The sequence below is a fragment of the Quercus lobata genome, chromosome 8, assembly GCF_001633185.2.
Source record: "Quercus lobata isolate SW786 chromosome 8, ValleyOak3.0 Primary Assembly, whole genome shotgun sequence".
NCBI classification, from domain to species: domain Eukaryota; kingdom Viridiplantae; phylum Streptophyta; class Magnoliopsida; order Fagales; family Fagaceae; genus Quercus; species Quercus lobata.
The window spans coordinates 24121583-24143450 of record NC_044911.1 but is presented as its reverse complement, the minus strand read 5'-3'; the positions used below and the strand labels follow the sequence as shown (position 1 = coordinate 24143450).

The following is a 21868-nucleotide window of genomic DNA, read 5'->3' as shown; positions in this document are numbered from 1 at the left end:
AAAAACCCATGAAACTAACCCAAGTCGGACTCGGGTCCAAGTCCAATCCTATCCAAATAAGGTGTTGACCCATCCAGCCGAAACCAATCTGGGTCCAACCCATATTCAGAGATCGGGTTATGTCTCTTTTGAGGTTGTCTCACATTCCAACCCGGACCCTCCCTTCGGACTCTTCCTCGAACTCTACACACAGGTTACAGGACACTGCTTCTGCTACTACCTCTACCTCTGTAAGACCCAATTTTCCTCTTTTTTTATCATTTACTTCCATTAATCTTTTAGCTTTTTTTTTTTTCTTTATTGAGTTCTCATATTAATTGAATTTTGTTAATTGGATGATTGTTTGGTAGACCCACTTTTTTTTTTTTTTTTAATTATTATTTTGATTTACATGCTGAATTTATGGCTGTAGAAAAATTAGGAGCTAAGATTGTGGTCCTTTGTGTTTTGTTTTGTGAATGCCTTTATCTGGGTTTTGGATTTTGTTTATGAAAATTGGAGGATAATTTGTTTTTTAAGGTTAGCAACTTAGGTAAGCATAATTTGTTTTGAGGCTTTGATCCGAATTATGAGAGGGTCTTTCCCTGCGGGTTGAATGACCCATTAGTTTCATGATTTGCTTTTGATCAAGTGCAGGCAAACACATTGGTTTTTGTTCTATTCCACTTGAGATGTGTACGTCAAATTATGGTTATTAGGAAGCTTGAATTTGAAATTAGAATCGTTCTTTTTTTTCTTTTTTTCTTTTTTTGGTGAAAAATTACTACCGTGTTTTGATAATATGAATTTCTGTCTTTCTTCTTCTCCTCTCTCTCTTAAATATGTTTTTCTTGTTCACAATCCGAATTTGTTCGTGGTTTATGAATCTGGAGAATCTTGTTGAAGTTCTGATCCCGTGTGTGTGTATATTTATACACATTTTTTTTTTTTATTTGGCAAGTTACACTCATAGTCCTAGGTTGCCTTTTGAGCTAGAGCTCACTGACCTGTTATGTCATTATAAAATCACTTGAAGGCATGCATATTGGGTTAGGGTTAATTGGGACACTTATTTCATTTGTGATGTATGTGAAATCACACCGGTGGAGTGTAGGCTCTCTCTCTCTGTGTTTATTTTTTGGAAGGCAGGTGTTGTGTCTACCTAGCTCTAGGTGTTATGATCTAAATTCATGCTTTTTTTTTTTTTTTTGATAAGTAAGAATGTTATATATACGAACAGCTACTCTATGCATGAAAAACATAGAGCAAACCTAGAAAATACAAGAAGAACAAAACAGAGAGAGAACAAAAAAGAAAACCAGACAACATATAATTACAAAAGAGAAAGAGAACTAAGAAAAGAAGGGAGAATCACTAGTCGTAAATCCCCATGCCCAAGACCAATCAAAAAGAGTCCCACTAAAAGAAGCAAGCATCTGATCACCGGAACTATCCAAATCCTCAAAAGTCCACTGATTCCGTTCCTTCCAAATACACTATAGGATGCACAACGGAACTAAGTTCCAAATCTGAGACAAATGCTTCCCCAACTAATTCCACTAGCCAAAAAGCAAATCTGGGATTGATCTAAGTATAACCCAAGACAAACCAAAATTTATTAAGGCAAAGCTCCACGACCGATGAGCCATCTCACAATGAAGAAGTAATTAGTCTACCGTCTCTCCACAATGTCGGCACATAATGCACCAGTCTACAAAATCCAATCCCCTCAATCTCAAGTTATCACCCGTTAGGATCTTATTCCAAGCTACACACCAAACAAAAAAAGAAACCCATCTAGGTGCCTTTACTCTCCATATATCTTTCCAAGGAAAGACAATTGAGGGAGAATCCTGCAATTTGTTATAATATGACCGGATGTCAAACTCCCCATTAGGTTTCAACATCCATCTCATCCGGTCTCCAACATCCAGTGGAGGAGTATTGGCTCCCAATATACGAAGAAAATGCAGCCCTTCATCCATCTCCCAATTATTAAGTTGATGCGGGAGACGCAAGAAGATTATTATTTAGTATTATTTATATTTGCAAGTCAATTGTATTTTTATGTTTTAGGTACTATTAGTTTATTGGGCTATTATTATTTTAATTTGGAAGTAAGGTTATTTTTGTAATAAGGTAATTAGAGTTTCCTAGCCAATTAGAACTAAGGTTTAGCAATCCTTTATAAGCAACCTATTATACTCCTTGAGAAGATAGTTGATATTTTGATGGATGAAAAAATGGCCGTTTGATCTCTCTTTTGATTTGGTGCTGACTCCAAGTCTATCCTAGATGCTGACTCCTAGTGGTTTCCCCGCTTGGTGCTGACTCCAAGCAAGGTTAAGGTGTTGACTCTTAGGTCATATCTTTTATTTTTCCGTTATTTTAGTTTTGTTCTGGTTGTCCTGCGTCAGTTGGTATCAGAGCATACATCGATCGGTGTTTCTTTACATGCATACCCAAAAAAAAAAAAAAAAAACCCAAGTCTAGGCCTTCACTCTAGTCCATGTGGATGCATTGGTTTTTTCCATTGGTGTTCAAACTTCAAACAGTGAAGCTTTATTTGGTTAATGCCATGACAATCCCTTCTTTAGTGGGCTGTACTTAACAAGTCAAGTTGGCAAAAATCTTTTTGCCCAGTTAGCTATGGTAATATTAAAAGCACCTTATTTTGGATGGTTGTAATAATTATCCACGAGATTTTGTCAACTGGATGAATGGGATGGAGCAATTCTTTGAGCAAGCAAATTTTGCAGATAACGAAAAGGTTAGGTATGCCAAATTGAAGTTAAGGGGTAAAGCACAAAGGTTTTGGGAGAATCTTGAATATTTCTGCTATATGAGGTATGAACCTACCATTAGTGTGTGGGAAGATATGAAAGAAAAGTTTTGTGATGAGTATTTGTCATCATACTATCGAGCTAAGTATCTACCCCAATCTCAGTGTGGTACTTTTCAAGTTGAAGCAAATACGATAAATCCTCATCCTCATCCCATTTCATGTCCTCAAAGCACTTTTGAACAATCTATCAAGGAATTATCTACTAAGGAATTAAAGGAATTATCTATAAAGCTCATGAAAAATGTTCAAGATAGGATTGCTCAGATGAAGCAAAAGAAGACTCAAACAGATTCAATTGTGAAACCAAGGATACTTGATCACAATGAACTTATTGTTGCCCCAATAAAAGACAACATTGATGATGATATCTTGGTCATGGAGAATCCTCCAGCAACACCAAAGCCTAATGTTGACACAGACGTACATGCCTTGACAAGTGTTGCTTTAACATACGTGCAAGGAAATGAATCTATTGAAGAGCAGTAAGGTGAAAGAGATGGTGTCTAAAGAGAGTATTATGTTAGAGGGTGCACATGATGTGATATTGGAAGCTAATGAATTTGCTTTTGATCAGCCTTCCATGGTGCATGAAGACAAACAGTTTGCTAAAGTGGAGAAAGTGGATAACATAGTGCTTCCAATGGTTCAAAATAAGATTATGTTGATTCCATACATTGATTTTGTTATTCCAGAAGAGTTTGACATGGTGGAATTCAAGGTTTTTCTTTTCTTTATGCTCCTTAGGGTGATTCCAGACTTGAAGCAAGTGTTACTTGTCAGCATCCTAATCCTTCAACGCTTTAGAACTCGAGGTCGAGTTTTCTCCAATCAGAGGAGAATGATGCGGGAGACACAAGAAGATTATTATTTAGTATTATTTATGTTTACAAGTCAATTGTATTTTTATGTTTTAGGTCTTATTAGTTTATTGGGCTATTAGTATTTTAATTTGGAAGTAAGATTATTTTTGTAATAAGGCAATTAGGGTTTCCTAGCGTTGAGAACTAGAGTTTAGCAATCCTTTATAAGCAATCTATTATACTCCTTGAGGAGATAGTTGATATTTTGATGAATGAAAAAATGGCCGTTTGATCTCTCTTTTGGTCTGGTGCTGACTCCAGGGTTGGGTTTGGATTCAGCTGAAACCCACGTTTTCAGTTCTGCGTTTTAGCTTTTTTTTTTTTTTTTTTTTTTTCCCTGCAGGCGTTACTTTTAGGGGACAGCAGCAATGTTGAACACTGTTTGTCACTGTTCATAGACTAAAAAAATATTAAAAATGGGTCCCACGGTACTATACACACATTTAAAAATTATTTTGCTACAGTGTTTTCAGTTTTCAGTTTTCAGTTTCAGTAACAATAAGTTCAATCCAAACAGACTCCAGGTCTACTCTAAGTGCTGACTCCAAGCAAGGCTGAGATGTTGACTCCTAGGTCATATATTTTATTTTTCCGTTATTTCAGTTTTGTTCTAGTTGTCCTGCTTCTCGAATAAAACGAGCATTCCAAATTCTTCTATCCTTCACCCCCTGCCTTGACAAAGAAGCTTTTACAGATGCCTCCTTATCAATGGCAATACCATATAGTCTTAGGAAAGCCAATTGGAAAGGTTGATCCCCATACCACCCATCTTGCCAAAATCTCACTCTATTCCCCAACCCAACAACAAACTGACAATTTTTGCTAAAATCCTCCCATCCCATACGAATACCTATCCACGAACCACACCCATTAACTCCCCTACCTAGCTTTAAGGTCCATCCCCCCCATTCTTCCCCATATTTTGAAACTACCACTCTCCTCCATAACCAATCCTCTTCCTTCCCAAACCGCCACAACCATTTCCCCAATAAGGCCTTATTGAAAGTAGTAAGTTTTCTTATCCCCAAGCCACCGTTAGCTATAGGCACACGAACTTTATCCCATCCTACCAGATGAGTCTTGCTATCACCCCATAGAAAATCCCGTTGCAACTTTTCAATTTTATTAACCACATAAGTAGGAATGGTGAATAGAGATAAAAAAAATAGGTAGGAAGACTAGATAACGTACTCTTGAGTAACATCAATCAACTCCCTTTAGACAAATACAACTTCTTCCACCCGGCTAATTTCTGCTCACTTTTTTCCAAAATGGGATTCCAAATTGAAGGGAAGTTGTGCAAAGCCCCCAACGGCATGCCAAGATAAGACATAGGCAAAGTTCCAACACTACAGACCAAAATTTCAGCCAGGGCATGCACATCATCAACCTCCCCTATTGGAACCATTTCACTCTTGTGCACATTGACCTTCAAACCTATTACCGCCTGAAAACTGAGTAACAACAACTGAATATGAAGAATTTGCTCCACATCTGCATCACAAAATAGGATAGTATCGTTTGCAAACAATAGATGTGAAACACTTTCCCCACCACCGCTCCTACCCTCAACTTTAAAACCACGGATCAAGCCAGCTCCCTCCACTCTTCTCAACATCATGCTGAACACCTCCATCAAAATCAAAAATAGCATAGGCGATAGTGGATCCCCTTGTCTTAAACCCCTTGAACTACCAAAAAAATCAACTGGAGATCTATTAATCAAAATAGAGAACTGAACTGTGGATATACAAGTACGGATCCACTTACACCACTTCATTCCAAAACCCATTCTATTCAACAAATCCAGCAAAGCCTCCCAATTCACATGATCGTAGGCCTTCTCAATATCAAGTTTACAAATAACTCTAGGAGCCCTACTCTTCCCTCGGCTATCCATACACTCATTCGCAATAAGAACCAAGTCAAGGATTTGTCTCCCACTCACAAAGCTATTTTGAGTCTCAGAAATCAATTGATCTAAAACCGCTCTCAAACGATTTGCCAAAACCTTAGCCAAGATTTTATACACACTCCCCACCAAGCTAATAGGCCGGAAATCTCTAATATTATAGGCGTCATTTTTTTTAGGAATTAAAGCAATGAAGGTAGCATTAAGGGATTTTTCAAACTTACATACGTGTGATTAAATTGTGTCTTAGTCTTAGAAAAGGATTGGAAGAATTTAAATGACATGAGAGATCTACGTCCCATTATGTAACTTGTAGGTCTAATCGACCTCCAATGCAACATAGCTCAATTAAGCCGTCCCATTATGTAACTTGTAGGTCTAATCGACCTCCAATGCAACATAGCTCAATTAAGCCATAACGGCAACTAATTAGGTTTGGCTTGATTAGTTCCCTTTTAACTAATTTGAATTCCTACATGTATCTTTCTTATGTCTTCTTGACATCTCTATTTTTGGTACTTCTACCTACATTACATGGATTGAAAAAAAAAAAAAAAATTGTTTTGAAGTTCTAATATTCTTGAGTTTATTTGCTTGTTGCTTGATGCAAATTTCATCAAGTTTAGGCACATATTATGGGTTTAGGGTAGTTGACCTTGGTCTATATCATGGATTATACATAAAAAAAAGTTGGGTAACTTCTATCAAGCTCACTTGAGGTTTTACAAAATGACACCCAACCAAAAGAAAATATTGGACAAAATGACATAACTCTATTGAGGTATGTATAAATGTGACAAAGAAGGCCATAGCTGATTTTTCTAATGAAATATTTCATTTTAAAAAAAAAAATTTCCCACCCAAACTATGGACGAAATGATACTTCCCTCTTGAGGTTTGTATTAATGAATAGGAATCTTTTCCTAAAAATGGAATATTCCATTAAGGAAGTAACAGTGAGAGAGGGATTCTAAGAAGCATGGATACGGGTACGAGTACGACATGACAATACGGCAATTTTTGAAAACATAGGTTACGACATGGTGGGGATACGTATATTAATTAATTATTAAATGTATTTTTTATTTATTTTTGGGTGATGCCAAAATTTGTAGTTGAGCTTCTAGCTTGCTAGCAAGATCAATTTGGTCGTCAGTGAAATGGTCACATTTGGATGATTATCCCACATTGTTTGATGTGGTGCATTTGGAGAGAGAAATAGCAGAAGTTTTGAAGATTCTGAGCATTCTATGCCTGATCTCAAATTATTCTTTTTCCGAATATTTATTGGACTAGCTGACTGCCTTGAGGAATCTGTCCTTTTCTATTGTTGATTTACTAGATTTATGCAATTTTTGTAATTGATTATTTTACCCCAGTATATTTACTGTATACCTGGGTGACTCCTTTTTTTTTTATATATATATTTTTGTTACTTATCCCAAAAAAAAGTGTTTTTATTTTTATATATTGTTAAGCATTTATTTTTCATAAATACATATACATATACATATATATATATATATATATTGTTAAACAAATATCAATTTAAGAGCAATAATGGATACTAAAGTTACTCCATGGCTATTAAATGATGTTTTAGAATACAATTATTATTATTATTTTTTTAAATCCAATGGTGACTATTGATGACTAGATGACTTCTGCGCTGCCTCAGCCACCCCACCTCCACGCTCACCCCCAGCCAACACCACCTCCATCTCTTTTTCCCTTCCTACCACCTTCACATATTCCTTCACCCTCTCCTTTTTCTTTCTTGTTCCGACCACAGTTTCCATCACCTTTTGGTTTTCTCCCATGCCCCCATTTTTTTCCTCTACTTCAACATTGCCTATCCCACTCCCACCACCTCAGTTGTCTAACCCTTCTCTTCTTTGCCTAACTTTCCTTCACAATCACCTTCACTGCCTAGCCCTCCTTTAGTGCCTAAACCTGCATTCTTATCTACTGCCCCTCTATCCCCACCAAATATTTCCACCAAACCATCCTCATACTTTATCCCACCGACATCTTTGTTTGATCATGGAAGCAGCAAGTGATCTTTTCATATTAATGCAAAAAATTTCTCTCTTTCTTTTGATGGTGGGCAGTCTGATACGTTTGCTCATGAGAGTAATGTCATGAGTTCTATTTGGGTAGGACGTAAAGGCATGGAATGGATTCTTTCTTGTTTTGCCAATATATGTGATTGGGTTCTGGGGAATGATTTCCTTTGAAAGCGACTCCAGGAAAATAATAAAAATAATAAGTTGTTGGAATTTTGTGGTAGATCGAATAAGGCTGGCCTCTTTGTGGTTATAGTGGTTTATTATGGTTGAGCTCGTCAAGGTTGTGTGATACTAGAAAGCTCTAACCGTTCTAGCTGGTCTTCGTTTCAGAAAGAGTTAGGCAATTTCTTATCCTGTGAAGAATTAAGGCTGTTGGTTGGGGTGACTCTAGAAAATGCTGGCAGTGTTGGTTTGGCAGCCAGTGGCGGCCAGAATGGGCAAAACATGCTTAATTATGGGACCAAAGGAATTCAAGGAATTTTGAAAATTTGGGAGTCAATTGGGTTGAAATGTGATTTATGGCTATTTTACCGTTAATAGTTCTGTTATAAGTGGTAGACCCACACGTGTATTTATTTTTTAAGTTGAATATTGAAAATTTGGCTTTAAGAATTTTTAAACCTTAGGATGGGAAACTCACTATCAATCCTGAAGATAGTGGAGGGTCCAATAATGAAGGTGGACCTGTGGTTTTTTCTGGGCAAGAAGAGTCTCGGTGGTCCAATACTAAAGGTGGGCTTGTTTTAACTCCTAGGCATGGTATAACCCATCCTTCGGTTGATTCAACAAGTGATCAAGATATTCATAACTCATCAAGATATTCAATACCATAAATGGATCATTCTTTGTTTGATTCTATTTTACTACATCATTAAATTAGTCTCATTTAGGGGTTCATATATTTTGTTATGATGAATTTCCACAATGGTATAAATTGTTATGGATAAATTATTATTTTTTTTTAATTTATTTGGTGAATTTTAAAAAATTGCTTATGTTGGTTCAATGTGCCTCAAGTTTTGAATTTTGATCCTCCTGCCTTATTTGTATTTTTCTGTTTTAATTCTTGGTCAAATTATATCCTAAATGTTTGTATAAATGATAGTCCTCACATTTCTATAAATGCAATAGATAAGTCCGTGCTCTCTCACATATTTACTTCCCTAACGAAATATTCACTTTTTTATCAAAATATTTCTACTCGTTTGTACAATCTCGAGGGGCTAGTTCGGCATGGGGGATTGAGTATAAGAAACTTGAGAATATTCAATCAAGCTTTATTAGAGAAATGGTTGTGGAGATATGGGACTAAGAGGGTACATCTTTGGAGGGTTATTGAGGCTGAGTATGAAAACAAATTCGGGGGGGGGGGGGGGGGTTGGTGTTCTCTCTCTATGGTGTGAGCCTTTGGTCTGACGGGGATGGGTCGATGTTTTCCCAGTTTCTTCAATTTGATGTGGGGGATGGTTCTAGAGTGAAGTTTTGGCATGGCGTGTGTTGTGGTGATTGCCCACCTAAGGTGGCTTTCTTGGAGTTATTTAGTATCACTCGTCATAAAGAATCCATGATATATGACGTTCATAGCTTTCCATTGGGATGTTCATTTTTCTAGATTGGTCCAAGATTGGGAGTTGGAGCCTCTAGTTGCTTTTTTGGATCTTATCTATTCCAAGCCTATTAGGGGGGAGGGTATGGATAGACCCTGTTGGAGACTTGCCAAGAGCAGGGATTTTGATGTTTGTAGTTACTATCACTCCCTGTCCGCTCCTAATAGCATGTCTTTCCTGTGGATATTGCTGTGGTGTTCGAAAGTCCCACCTAAGGTGGCCTTCTTTTCTTGGGCAAGTTCTCTAGGGAAAATTTAACCCTTGACATTCTCTGGAAGAGAGGTATTATCGTTTTTGATTGGTGCTGCATGTGTAAGAGGTGTGGGGAGTTTGTGGACCACCTCTCCTACATTGTCCTATAGTTTATGAGCCATGGACAATGGTGTTCTGTTTATTTGGGCTCCAATGGGTTATGCCAAAGAGGTTTATTTATTTGTTCGCAGCTTGGCAAGGATCTTTTGGAAGGCATAGAAATATAGCCTTTTGGGAAGGCTGTGCTACATTGCGTAGTATGGTGCCTTTGGCAAGAGCTGAATGCCAGAAGTTTTGAGGGTTGTGAATGGTCTATCCTTGACGTTAAAGCCTTCTTCCTCCATACCTTGTTAGATTGGAATGTTGCTTTTCACCCTTCTCCTTGTTTTTACTCTTTTAGATTTGGTTGAGTATTTTAGTTTGAGAGTTATTTGTATTTCTCCTTAAGTACACCCCTGTTGTACCTAGTTTTATCCTTTTTTTAATAAATTTTCATTACTTATTAAAAAAAAAAAAAAAAAAAAACCTTGAGGGAGAGTGTCATTTCGTCCATAGTCTAGGTTTTTTATTTTATTTTATTTTAATAAAAATTTCATTTGAAAAGTCAAGAGTGGACTTATTTGTTACATTTATAGAAACCTCAAGGGGAGTATCTTTGGTAAAAAATTTGGTGGGCGTTGTTTTGATAAATCTCAAGGGAGATTGTTGTAATTTACTCTCTTTTTTTTTTTTTTTTTTTTTTTTGGTAAGATACAAACACATGTTGCATATAGTGGGTTTTGAACTCATGACCTTACCCTTCACCATTCATATGAAGGGAGGATGTGCTATTTGTGCTAGAGCTCATTGGTTTCTTGTGACCTATTTGTTTTAGATTTTTTCCTTGACATTGGTAATTTTTTTTTATTGCTTTTATTATATGTCCATGAGCAACTAAACTAACAATGTTTTTGCCTGTTAAAATTTGTCTTCCTTTAGAATAGTGTTCTAGAGTGCTTGTGTAGGTGCCTGAGTACATTACTTGTGTATAAAGGACCATGTAATTCCTATTTCTAATAAGGATTTTTTACTTATAATAAAAAAAGGAAAAAGAATAGTGTTTGAGTTTTTTTTTTATTGGTAAGTTACACGTGCACTCAATAGATTTTGAACTTACAACCTTGTCCTCCTCCATCTACCCTTGTGGGAAGGGGAAGTGCCATTTGAGCCATAGCTCACTGGCTTGTGCTCTAGAGCACATTCTTACATTGTGATTATTTTACATTCATGTTATGATATGTATTTCTTAGTTGCCTCATTTTTAACTTCATACTCAAGCAGGATTATTTCCTTTGTTGCCTTTGGATTGATATTATTATGTTCATGCTTACTATGTTGATGTTTAATTAGTGAGGGATGGGCCTATTGTGGATGATTGGTTCTTGTGGCCATAGTGCATGCATATCATGTGTGGCGTGAAGTTATCTCGTCGTATGCATTATTGACCTTATTGATTGACAGTGGTGAGAAAGGAATGACTGCTTGTGTGCTTGTATGTTTTGACTGTGTAGACAAATTGTGGGGGAACATGGGAAGTTATTTATTGTGCGCTCAAGATCTTTTGGCATCTTGTTGGATATAAACAACTTAAGCATAGCTATAGGCCAATAGTGAAGGTCTATGACTGTGCATCCAACCTCTTTGTCAAAATTCTGCTCATTTAAGACTTGTATGCTTACTGTTATTATGGTAACTGATAATAACCTAGAATGATCTTCTTATGCCTGCCTTATAAATGCGAAAGCCAAATATGCGTTGGCTTGTGATGAATTGATATATGAAATGTAAATAGTGTCTTTTATTTCTTCCGTGATTCTTATTTCATTTTCTGACTCTTCAAGTTTTGTGTGAACTGTACACTAAACACAGCCAGTCATAGGGGGTATACTAACATGAAGTAATCCATCAAGGTGATTATTGGTGTATTTGGTTGTATAGACTATCTGTTTTCTGAAAATAGTAACATTCAGGAAGATTAGAACATAATATGATTGCCAAAAGTTTTTATTTTTTATTTTTAATCTCTTGGCTAGCTTTGATGTGGAGTGCTTTAATTGTTATAATGTATTCTTATACTAGTCGGTAGGGAAGGGATAAACAGAAATCATTAATAATAATAGGGATATTAATGCTTATATTAAGATCTTATAACTTGTAGTGGGATTGGATTTTTTGCATCTATAATTTTTAAACCATATGGCATCTCCTCCCACTGTAAATAATAAGTAGAGGGTGAGATCAAAGGTTGAATCCAATATACGTGCATGCTTGCATGAGTTGTACTTGCCTATTAATAGAAAGAAAAGGTGTAGGAGGATTGAAATTTTTGTTAATGCTTGGTACTCCCAAAATGTGGAGAGATTACAAAAGTGTTTCTTTGGTATGGCATTTGCAACTTTTTAGGTGAGAGAAGTGTTGGAAATATAAAAATTGTTGAGGACTTGTCATGTGAAACTCATGTTATTCCGGCATAACTCCTTTGGCAACAATGGCTGAAGTGATAATATGGGACATGCTTGTCGTTTAGCTGGCTGCGGCAGTGGGAATATTTTCATTATTAGAGATTACATTACATCATGCGCCGTTAGATTTTTGAGCCAATGGAGTTTTTGTTTCATTTTTGATAGGTAACCTTAGAGTGAAGGAGTTTTTGTTCTCATGTAGAAAGGTGACTTGTAGGGGCTTCTGTGTGTGTTTGGTATTGGTTGGTATAACAGATTGGATTAGATATAAAACAACTTATTCCATCCTGGATTGAATTCAATTTAAAAGAATTGCTATGCTTCATTGCTGATAGTTTGTCACTAACAGTAAAATTAATGTGTGTTTGGTATAGCTTATTTTGGTGAGATAAAAATAAGCTAGGGTTGACTAAAAGCTGTACCTAAAAAGAAGTGAGACTGTAAAAGGCTGTGCCCAAAAAAAATATATTGGCTTAATTTATTAATTAGGCTGTAACAAACGCACATAGTAGGAAGTGTATCTGTAATTAATGGTGGTTCATCATTGCCATGGCAGCTGCTGGCCATTGACGGTGAATTCTAGTGGCTCATGAAGGTGGCCCGCGGTAATCCTGAGACCATAAACAGTGGCCTTAAGGTAACCACTGTTTTCAATAAAATTATTCTTACTTATATATTAAAAAATAGTTATATTAGAAATAATGAACATCTCGTACACAGGAGGCATACTAGATGTAAGAATAGCTAAATTTTAAAAGTACAATGATCTAGGAACTCCAAAAAGTTTGAGAAAGAAAACTTCCCTGGAGCTGATGACCACTAGAACAAAGTTTTTGTAAAATGCAGTTTCAAATCCGGTGTTGACCACTCTCTCCATTCAATGCTTCTGCCATTTCTCTCCCTTCAAATACACCACATAAAATAGTGAGGAATGACCTTCAAAATCTCACTATTATGACGTCACCCAAAATAATCTTGCCAAGTTGCTGGTAAATCCACCACCCTCCCTAGCATCACCCACTTAACCCTGAAAAGAGCAAAAACCATATTCTGTATCTCCTTAGCAATAGGGAAATGAAGCAGCAGATGATCCACTCTCTCCAGCCCTCTTCCACAATGAACACCAGCTCATGAGGACAATGTTGCACTTCCTCAAATTATTTGCTGAATGTATTTTTCACAATGAGGCAGCCCAAAGAAAGAATGCTGTCCTTGTTGGGACTTTAGGCCTTGTTTGGTTTGGAGGATGGAAATGTGAGGAGGACTGAAAAGTGAGAGTATAGAAAAATATCTTATTTTTCCACCATGTATATTTGGTTGGGAGGATGGAAAAGTGGAAAGATGGAAAACTAATATAAAATTCTTTTGTTTGATTGAGAAGAAAAATGAGAGGATGGAAAAAATAGTTAGTATAATTGTACTTTTATGCCCCTATCAATAAATCATTTTTTTAAATAATTATATATAAAATAAGAAGAAAAGACAGAGATATAAAAGAAAGAAGGATGAAGGAAAAGAAGCAACATAATGTGGCCATGTGTGGGCTGTTGATTTGGAGAGATTGGGCATGTGTAATTTTCTTTTCAAGCCCCCATATCCTCTGTATTTTCTCTCCAAATTGGAGAGATTGGTTTTTGGTAGAAAACACTCGAGACCCACCATTTTTTGCCACTTACCAAATAGTGGAAAATGCAAGTTTTCTCCCCCACTTTTCCTTCCTCCTTTTCTATCCGCCCACTTTTTCCCCCAAACATTAGGCTTCCAGATGCCTTTCCAAGGGAATGTCACATCTTCTCAATGGGCTAAAACTCTATAATACGAACAAACCTCAAAACCTTTTTGAGTAGACGGTTTCCAACTTAGTTTATCATCTCCAAAACCCTGCACTTCAATGGAATTCCTACTGGACAGACTCATTGTGATATCTCAAATGATCCGCTACTAGAGCTTCCTTATCCTAGCAATTCTAAATAACTCATGGAATGACTCCCCAAGGGGTTCACCACCACACTAGGTATCAAGCTATAACTTTGTTCTTGTACCATCACCTACCTCAAACTTAATGAATTGAGAAAATTTAGTCCTCCCCTTTTGAATATACTTCCACAAACTAACCCAATACGACCCTCTGTCATCTTTCGTGCACCAACCACCCCCAATAGGTTCGTACTTCTGATCTACTACCCACCTCCACAATGCCCCCTTTCCTCACTATACTGCCACAACCGTTTCCCTAATAAAGCTTTATTAAATAAATAGAGGTTTTGAACAGCTAGTTCCCCAATTTGGTATTGAGTATGAATTTTGTCCCAATTCACCAAGTGAAATTTGGATTCCTTATCCAAGCCTTTCCAAAGAAAATCTCGCTGTAATCTATTTGATTGGATACATCTACAAGAATTGGAAACAAAGACAAAAAATATGTTGGTAAAATTGTAAGAGTACTTTTGAGTAGGGTAAGTCTACCTCCCTTTGACAAATACATCCATTTCCATTATGCTAATCTCCTCTCCATCTTCTCCAAAACAAAATTCCAAATAGTTCTTGCTTTGAATTTGGCACCCAAAGCAAGGCCTAAATATTTCATTAGGGATAAGGTTTACTCCTCTTATATCTTTTTATTGGATGTGAATTTTGAAAATATGGTATGTTGGATTGCATGTTCTTTATGTTTTTAACACGTATGTCAAATTTCGATCAAATTGGATGTTATTTATTATTCAATCAATGAACTTATTTTTTATGCATAATATTTTATCACAAAAACTTGAAATTTAAACATGTCATTGATGACATAGCTATTAATCATTGATTTTCTTGAAATTTTGCAAGCATAAAGAATATAATAAGAACATGTAATTCAGCAGTTAAATTTTTAAAATTCACATCCAATAAAAAGATATAGGAGGAGTTTTTGAGGGTTTTTCTCCAAATTAGTTTGGAGAGAAACCTTTTGAAAGAAGCTGTTTTGCATTCCAAACTATTTACCAATCCTGCCAAATTTGTCACATCTGAAATCCCCAACAGGAACCAGGTCTGATTTGCCCACATAAACTTTCAGACCCAAAATAGCTTCAAACCAAGTAAACAGAAAATTTTTTTTTTTAATAGGTAAGTAAACAGAAATTGCAGATGCCAACTCTGTCTTGATTCAGCTTCACAGAAAATCAGTGTATCATCTGCAAATAGAAGGTGAGAAATTATGAGGTCATTGTTCTTCCTATTGTCAACTTTAAATCTGGACAAAAGACATCCTATTGCCTTATCCATCATTCTACTCAATGCCTTCATGACTATTACAAAAAGCAAAGGGAACAACGGATCACCCTGATGTAATCCTTTGGTGCTCTCCAAAAAGCCACACTGACTTCTGTTAACTAAGAAAGAAGGCATACAATGGAGATGTAAAAAGAAATACATCGCCTCCATTTCTCTGGAAAACCACACCTAGGCAGTATGTGAGGAGGGAGAGTTGATTAATAAAATTATTGAATGTTTTAAGCATAGAGGCATGTTGGCTTTTGTGTGTTCATTTCGTTCTCTGCTTTGCTTCTTCTTTTCTTTCTCTGTTACTGTTTACGGATACTGTTCATACAGCCCTTGAACATCATAAAAGCTTCTCTAATTCTTCTTCTTTTCAACCCCAAATCAAGCCATTTCTTTTATCCATCAAAACCCTAAATTTCCACATACTAACTTCTACCAAATAGTTCTCAAATAACTCATCAAATCACCTTTTTATTCTTAACACAACCTCATAACCCTAAGAGATAAAAGAAAAAAAAGGTTTGCTGTTAAAATTTTGTTCCACCAACTGCTAGACAAAATATTTCATAAGAGATAATGGTGACTAACGTAGAATTAGAGTCCTAATTTAAGGATTTTTCTCAAGATTATGAACCAATCAAAGAAGACTTTGAACCATTTATGTGAAAAGGTAAATTCAATAGAAGCAGGGCTGGAAGACTTATCAGCTATGAAAGAAACTTTGGATAAGCTGGAAGTTGCTGTTTTGGCTAAAGTGTCTGGGTGGGGTCGTGTATCGGTGTGGTTTACTCTCCAAGGGTGGGTCCAAAGGGCCTTGCCTTGGTGGGGATCCACTTTATAAAAAAAAAGAAAAACAATCTTGGTAGAATCGCAACTTATCAAGAACTTAGATATTCTAAGTAGCCTACTTCATCCCACCCTTGTTGACAAAAATTGCACCCATTACCACTTCAAAAATTGATGGATGCAGTGCCAACAACTTACTGCCGCAGCAGCCTCAATTGCATATTGGTTCAGTACCTCAAAGAGGCTGTCATATCAGAGTGGCTGAGATATCAGTGGGTTGGAGAAGAATTTTTTGTTCAAATCATAGAATGCACTGAACACCCACCCACTTCCCACACCAACCCCACCCCCCCCCCCCCCCCCCCCCCCCACAAAAAAAAAAAAAAAAAAAAGAAGAAGAAGAAGAAGAAAGAAAGGAACTTTTAAAACCTTCAATGATCCTAATAAATTCCAATTACAGCTATGAAGCTTTGAAGGTCTCAGCTGGGTTGGTTGACCAAGTCTCTTGGTTAGAGTATAAAAGACCTGGCCCAAAATTTTTTATTTAGGTTTTGGGGTTGGGTTGGCTGGGTAGAGGGATTGAGGCCTTGTTCTGAAGCACTCAACATGGCTCTCTCAATGGATTGAAGAACAAGAATTGAAAAGGGAGAGAAAAAAAATTTAAAAGGATTCTACTCTACAAGAATGGACTTAAGAACAAGAATTGAATAGGGAGAGAGAGAATTTAAAAAGATTCTACTCTACAAGGTATTGAGGACATTTTCAAAATTGTCAATGACAATTGTCAAATTTAATTTTTGGTGAAACTGTCAGTGAAGATTATTAAGGAATTAACTGATTGATGGTTTGATTTTTGGTTTGCTCCTGTCAAGTATCCAGTACATCGGTTTCTCCAGCTGGATTATAAAGTGATGGATTTAGGGTAGAATTTACTCATGTGCTTTGCTTAGTCCTGCAATTTATTCTGAAGTGATTTTCTATTGTAATTTGGGTGGTTCCACCACTTGCATCTCTTTGAAATAGAGCATTCTAATCATGGGTTCATCTTTAAAGAAATTTATTGTTTTTCAAAAGAATCACAACTTCGTTGGGTTGTCAATATTCAAGGTTCATAAGATTTATGTGCTAGGAGTATTTGCTTATTTGTATCCACTTCATTGTGCAGACTTCAGTAAAACTCAAGCCTATGTGATGGAAATATCAAATGATTTAGCTGTGAAGAAACCAAAGAGGTTGACATCTGTTGTTTGGAATCACTTTGAGAGGGTCAGAAAGGCTGACATTTGTTATGCTGTTTGTATACATTGTAACAAGAGACTTAGTGGATCAAGTAATAGTGGAACGACACATCTAAGAAACCACTTGATGCGATGTCTAAAAAGATCATCAACTATTGATGTGTCTCAACTACTTGCAGCAAAGAGAAGGAAAAAAGATACGACTGTGAGCCTTGCAAATATCAGTTTTGATGAAGGACAGAGAAAAGATGACTATATTAAGCCAACAATTTTGAAATTTGATCAGGAACAGAAAAAGGATGAAATTTTTAACCTTGGAAGTGGTAGGTTTGACCAAGAGAGGAGTCGGATTGATCTTGCTCGCATGATTATAGTACATGGTTACCCATTGGCCATGGTTGACCATGTTGGATTCAAAGTATTTGTCAAGAATCTTCAGCCATTGTTTGAGGTTGTGCCAAATAGTTCTGTTGAGCAAGCTTGTATGGAAATTTATGGGAAAGAGAAACTGAAAGTGTATGAGACTATAAATAAATTGCATGGCAGAATTAACCTTTCCGTTGAAATGTGGTCTTCACCAGAAAATGTTGAGTACTTGTGTTTGACAGCACATTATATTGATGAGGATTGGAAACTGCAGAAAAAGATTCTGAGTTTTGTCACACTTGATTCTTCTCATACTGAAGACATGCTTTCTGAAGTGATTAATAAGTGCCTGATGGACTGGGATGTTGACCGTAAGTTGTTTGCCTTGACATTTGATAATTGTTCCACGGATGATGACATCGTCATAAGAATTAAAGAACAAATCTCTCATAAAAGGCCTCTTTTGAGTACTGGTCAGTTGTATGATGTGCGATCTGCTGCACACGTTCTAAACTCAATTGTTCAAGATGCTATGGAAGCATTGCGAGAGGTGACCCAAAAGATTAGAGCAAGTGTCAAATATGTTAAAAGTTCACAGGTAACACAAGGAAAGTTTAATGAGATTTCACAAGAAGTTGGAATCAACAGTGAGAAAAACTTGCTTTTCGATTGTCCAATTCAATGGAACTCAACATATCTCATGCTTGAAACGGCCTTAGAATACAGGGGTGCATTTTCTCTCTTGCCAGAGCACGATCCTGACTACATATCAGCTCTATCTGATACAGAGTGGGAATGGGCTAGTTCTGTTACTGGTTACTTAAAACTTTTTCTTGAAATCACTAATGTATTTTCTGGCAACAAATTCCCAACTGCGAATATGTATTTTCCTGAGGTATGTGATGTTCACATCCAATTGATAGAATGGTGCAAGAGCCCAGATAATTTTCTTAGTTCCATGGCAGTGAAGATGAAGGCCAAGTTTGATAAATATTGGAGCAAGTGCAGTTTGGCTTTGGCAGTAGCAGCAATCTTAGATCCTCGATTCAAAATGAAGTTAGTTGAATATTACTATTCTCAGATTTATGGTAGTACTGCTTTGGATCGTATCAAGGAAGTTTCTGATGGTATAAAGGAACTTTTCAATGCATACTCTATCTGCTCAACATTGGTTGATCAAGGTTCAGCTTTGCCTGGTAGCAGCTTACCTAGTACTAGTAATGACACTAGAGATAGACTAAGGGGTTTCGACAAATTTCTTCATGAGACTTCTCAGAGTCAAAATGCAATATCGGACTTGGATAAATATTTAGAGGAACCAGTATTTCCTCGTAATTGTGATTTCAACATATTGAATTGGTGGAAAGTTCATATGCCAAGGTACCCTATCCTGTCCATGATGGCACGTGATGTTCTTGGAACTCCTATGTCGACTGTGGCACCTGAGTCGGCATTTAACATTGGAGGTAGAGTGCTTGATCATTGTAGAAGTTCGTTGGATGCAAATACTCGACAGGCTTTGATATGCACACAAGATTGGTTGCGGATGGAACCAGGGGGTATGTGCACCAAATTTTAACTATGCGTATTTGAATTTTACTTTGATCCATTTTAATTGGTAGTTTATTTCTATTAATCTTCTATTCTCCTGTATCAGATGTCAATTCATCCTCAAGCCTTTCTCCCCTACCGCTTCTCATTGAACCAAGTTAATTTGTCTAGGTATGTTTCTGTTGGTTTTGTAATCATGCATTCTCCCCAAAATATCTACTTTTGTGGTGTCAACTATGTAAGTGCAATCAACTTATTTTTGGTTTGATGGTATTGTCATGCAAGGTTAATGGAACCGTTCGGCTGATATGATAGCGTCTGATTGTTTTGTTTACGCTCGGGCCTTATTCTAGAAGCTCATGTGGTGTTAATCAAATCTATATTTCTTTTGAATGTTCATATGTCACAATTAGATAAATTGCTGAGTACTTTTAGTTGTTTATTAAGAAGCAATGTACATTTTATGAGAGCAATTAGATCCTTACAATTATGCTTAAATTAGAGGGACCCTCTCTCTCTCTCTCTCCAAAGAAAAGCTTCTTCACCCCTTCCATATATTTCTCCAGGTGTGAGATCTTGCTTTCAGGATGTGTATCCTCTCCCTTTTTATTGAAACTAGTTGCGGACCTGCACATTGTGCAAGATAATTTTTTTAGGGTCGTTTTATTATTATTATTATTATTATTATTATTATTATTATTATTATTATTATGCAATTTGGACTAAATTTAATGAAGAGTAATGCATTTCATAATCATATTTATCACAACATAATTTTTTATTATTGTAGAATTGTTTTATTTAATTTTTAAAACATTAATTCTATCATAGTCGGTTGACTAATTTGTACATCTCCTAGTCAATCGAACACATTTTGCATGTTACATATAATTCTTCATTTCCATAAAGGGGCATTTACAATCACAATGACTTACTCCAATATTTTTGCATTCTTGGTTATTTGGGATGTAAAATGTGTTTAATTCAAAAGTTGCATGTCAAACGATTTGCTTACTGTTTTGGAGCAGTTGTTTTCCATTTGGTTGATTTATAATCGATAACAATTGTTGTTTTCCCTCATCATTCAATTCATATAACAAATGTTAAATGGGGATTCTCTGGTACCAATAGTAACAGTAATCAAAGGAAATATTGTGGTCTTCTCAAAAAAAAAAAAAAAGAAAAAAGAAAAAAAAGAAAAAGGAATATTGTGGACATTGTATGCTTCTATCATAGAAGTTGGATGTCGACAATCCAATAGCACGTGGAAACATGTATGCGATTTTTAATATATAAGCATGGGTTATTTTACTTGTAACAAATGGTAAATGAGAACTTTGTACTACCGCATTGTTTGTTTTGAAGTAAAATATTTTCAAACGAAATATATTTTACATGTAAAACATTTTTAGTAAAATAATTTCAGGTATTTGGTATGACAAATAAAATTTTCAAGCAAACTATCAAAACTTACGGCTCACCATTACAGCCACTAGTGCGCAACATTTGGTGACTAGACTGCTAGAACCAAAAGTTAGAGTAATGGCTCATGCGACCAAACTGTCGACAATCACTGTCGAAGAGGTATTTTCGGTGATTGAACTACCAACTTTGGTCAACAAAACATCTTAGGTTACTAAACATTTGGCATCGATTGTGATGCGACATCTTTGGCCACCGGATTGTCAACACTATTTGCCGATGAGGCATCTCTAGCCATCAAGCTGCCATCATCAATTGCCAATGAGACGTATCTTGCCACCAGACCGCCAACACATCGCGAAGCAGAGTCATCTACCATTGGATTGTTGGCATTGATCACTGAAGCAGAGTCTCTAGACACTGGATTGCCGACGCCAGTCATGGAACGCAATCACCAAACACTGGACTGATGACACTTGTCACCGAAGTAGGGTCTCTGACCATTAAACCGTTGTCACTAGTCACTGGAGAGAAGTCTTCGGCCACAACCGCCATAATCGGTTTTTGGAGTGAAGTCCCCAACCACTAGATCGCCAACATTGGTCGCTGAAGCAATATCTTTAGCCATCAGACCAGTGACTTAGTGACCAGATGGGGAAGGGGAAGCCAACGTGTTTGTGGAAAATATTTTACCAAATTTTCAAAGGTAAAACATTTTACAACTTTTTATAAAGGATTTTACGGCCAACGAAAAATATTTTACAAGTTTGACTATATTTTACCTAGAAACACTTGCAAATAGGAAAATATTTTCTAGAAATATTTTACTTCAAAATAAATGGCGCAAAATTGAAATACTGTGGACAATCTTTGATTCTATAGATGTTGAAAATTAAAATTTTTTACCTTGTCTTAATGTTGCTTAAAAACTTTGGCGATTCTCTTCCAATAATTGTGAAAATTTCAAGTTGTAATTCAAAAGGTAATTCATGTTTTATGTTCTTGCTTTTATTGTGTAGTTGTATTGATTTAGGTTGTAATTTATAAAATGTATGGGATATTAAATGTAGTGTTTGTGTGCGATTTATGTAGTAGTGATTGTTTTAGTTGTTAACAATTGGTTTTACATTGTTTTAAGTTAATAAAAACCTTATATATACCTTTTTTAAATAATAAGAAAACATTTACATATATTTTTTTAATGTGAATCTTT

The 21868-nt window shown here is 36.2% G+C and overlaps 1 protein-coding gene across 1 annotated transcript; it reads left to right on the top strand.

The window, feature by feature from the left end:
* The first annotated feature begins 1 nt into the window (after nucleotide 1).
* On the top strand, nucleotides 2-19880 carry LOC115958112 (zinc finger BED domain-containing protein RICESLEEPER 1-like). The gene is made up of 4 exons (XM_031076476.1): nucleotides 2-230; nucleotides 17244-19241; nucleotides 19340-19404; nucleotides 19519-19880. Exons 2-3 carry the CDS (start codon nucleotides 17270-17272, stop codon nucleotides 19393-19395), a joined length of 2028 nt encoding a protein of 675 aa, XP_030932336.1. The 5' UTR covers nucleotides 2-230; nucleotides 17244-17269; the 3' UTR covers nucleotides 19396-19404; nucleotides 19519-19880.
* The last annotated feature ends 1988 nt before the right edge of the window (nucleotides 19881-21868 follow it).

Coding starts and splice junctions, on each gene's coding strand:
- LOC115958112 (XM_031076476.1), top strand. CDS start 17,270: ATGGAAATATCAAATGATTTAGCTGTGAAGAAACCAAAGAGGTTGACA. Junction 19,242..19,339: donor GTTGCGGATGGAACCAGGGG/GTATGTGCACCA, acceptor CTCCTGTATCAG/ATGTCAATTCATCCTCAAGC.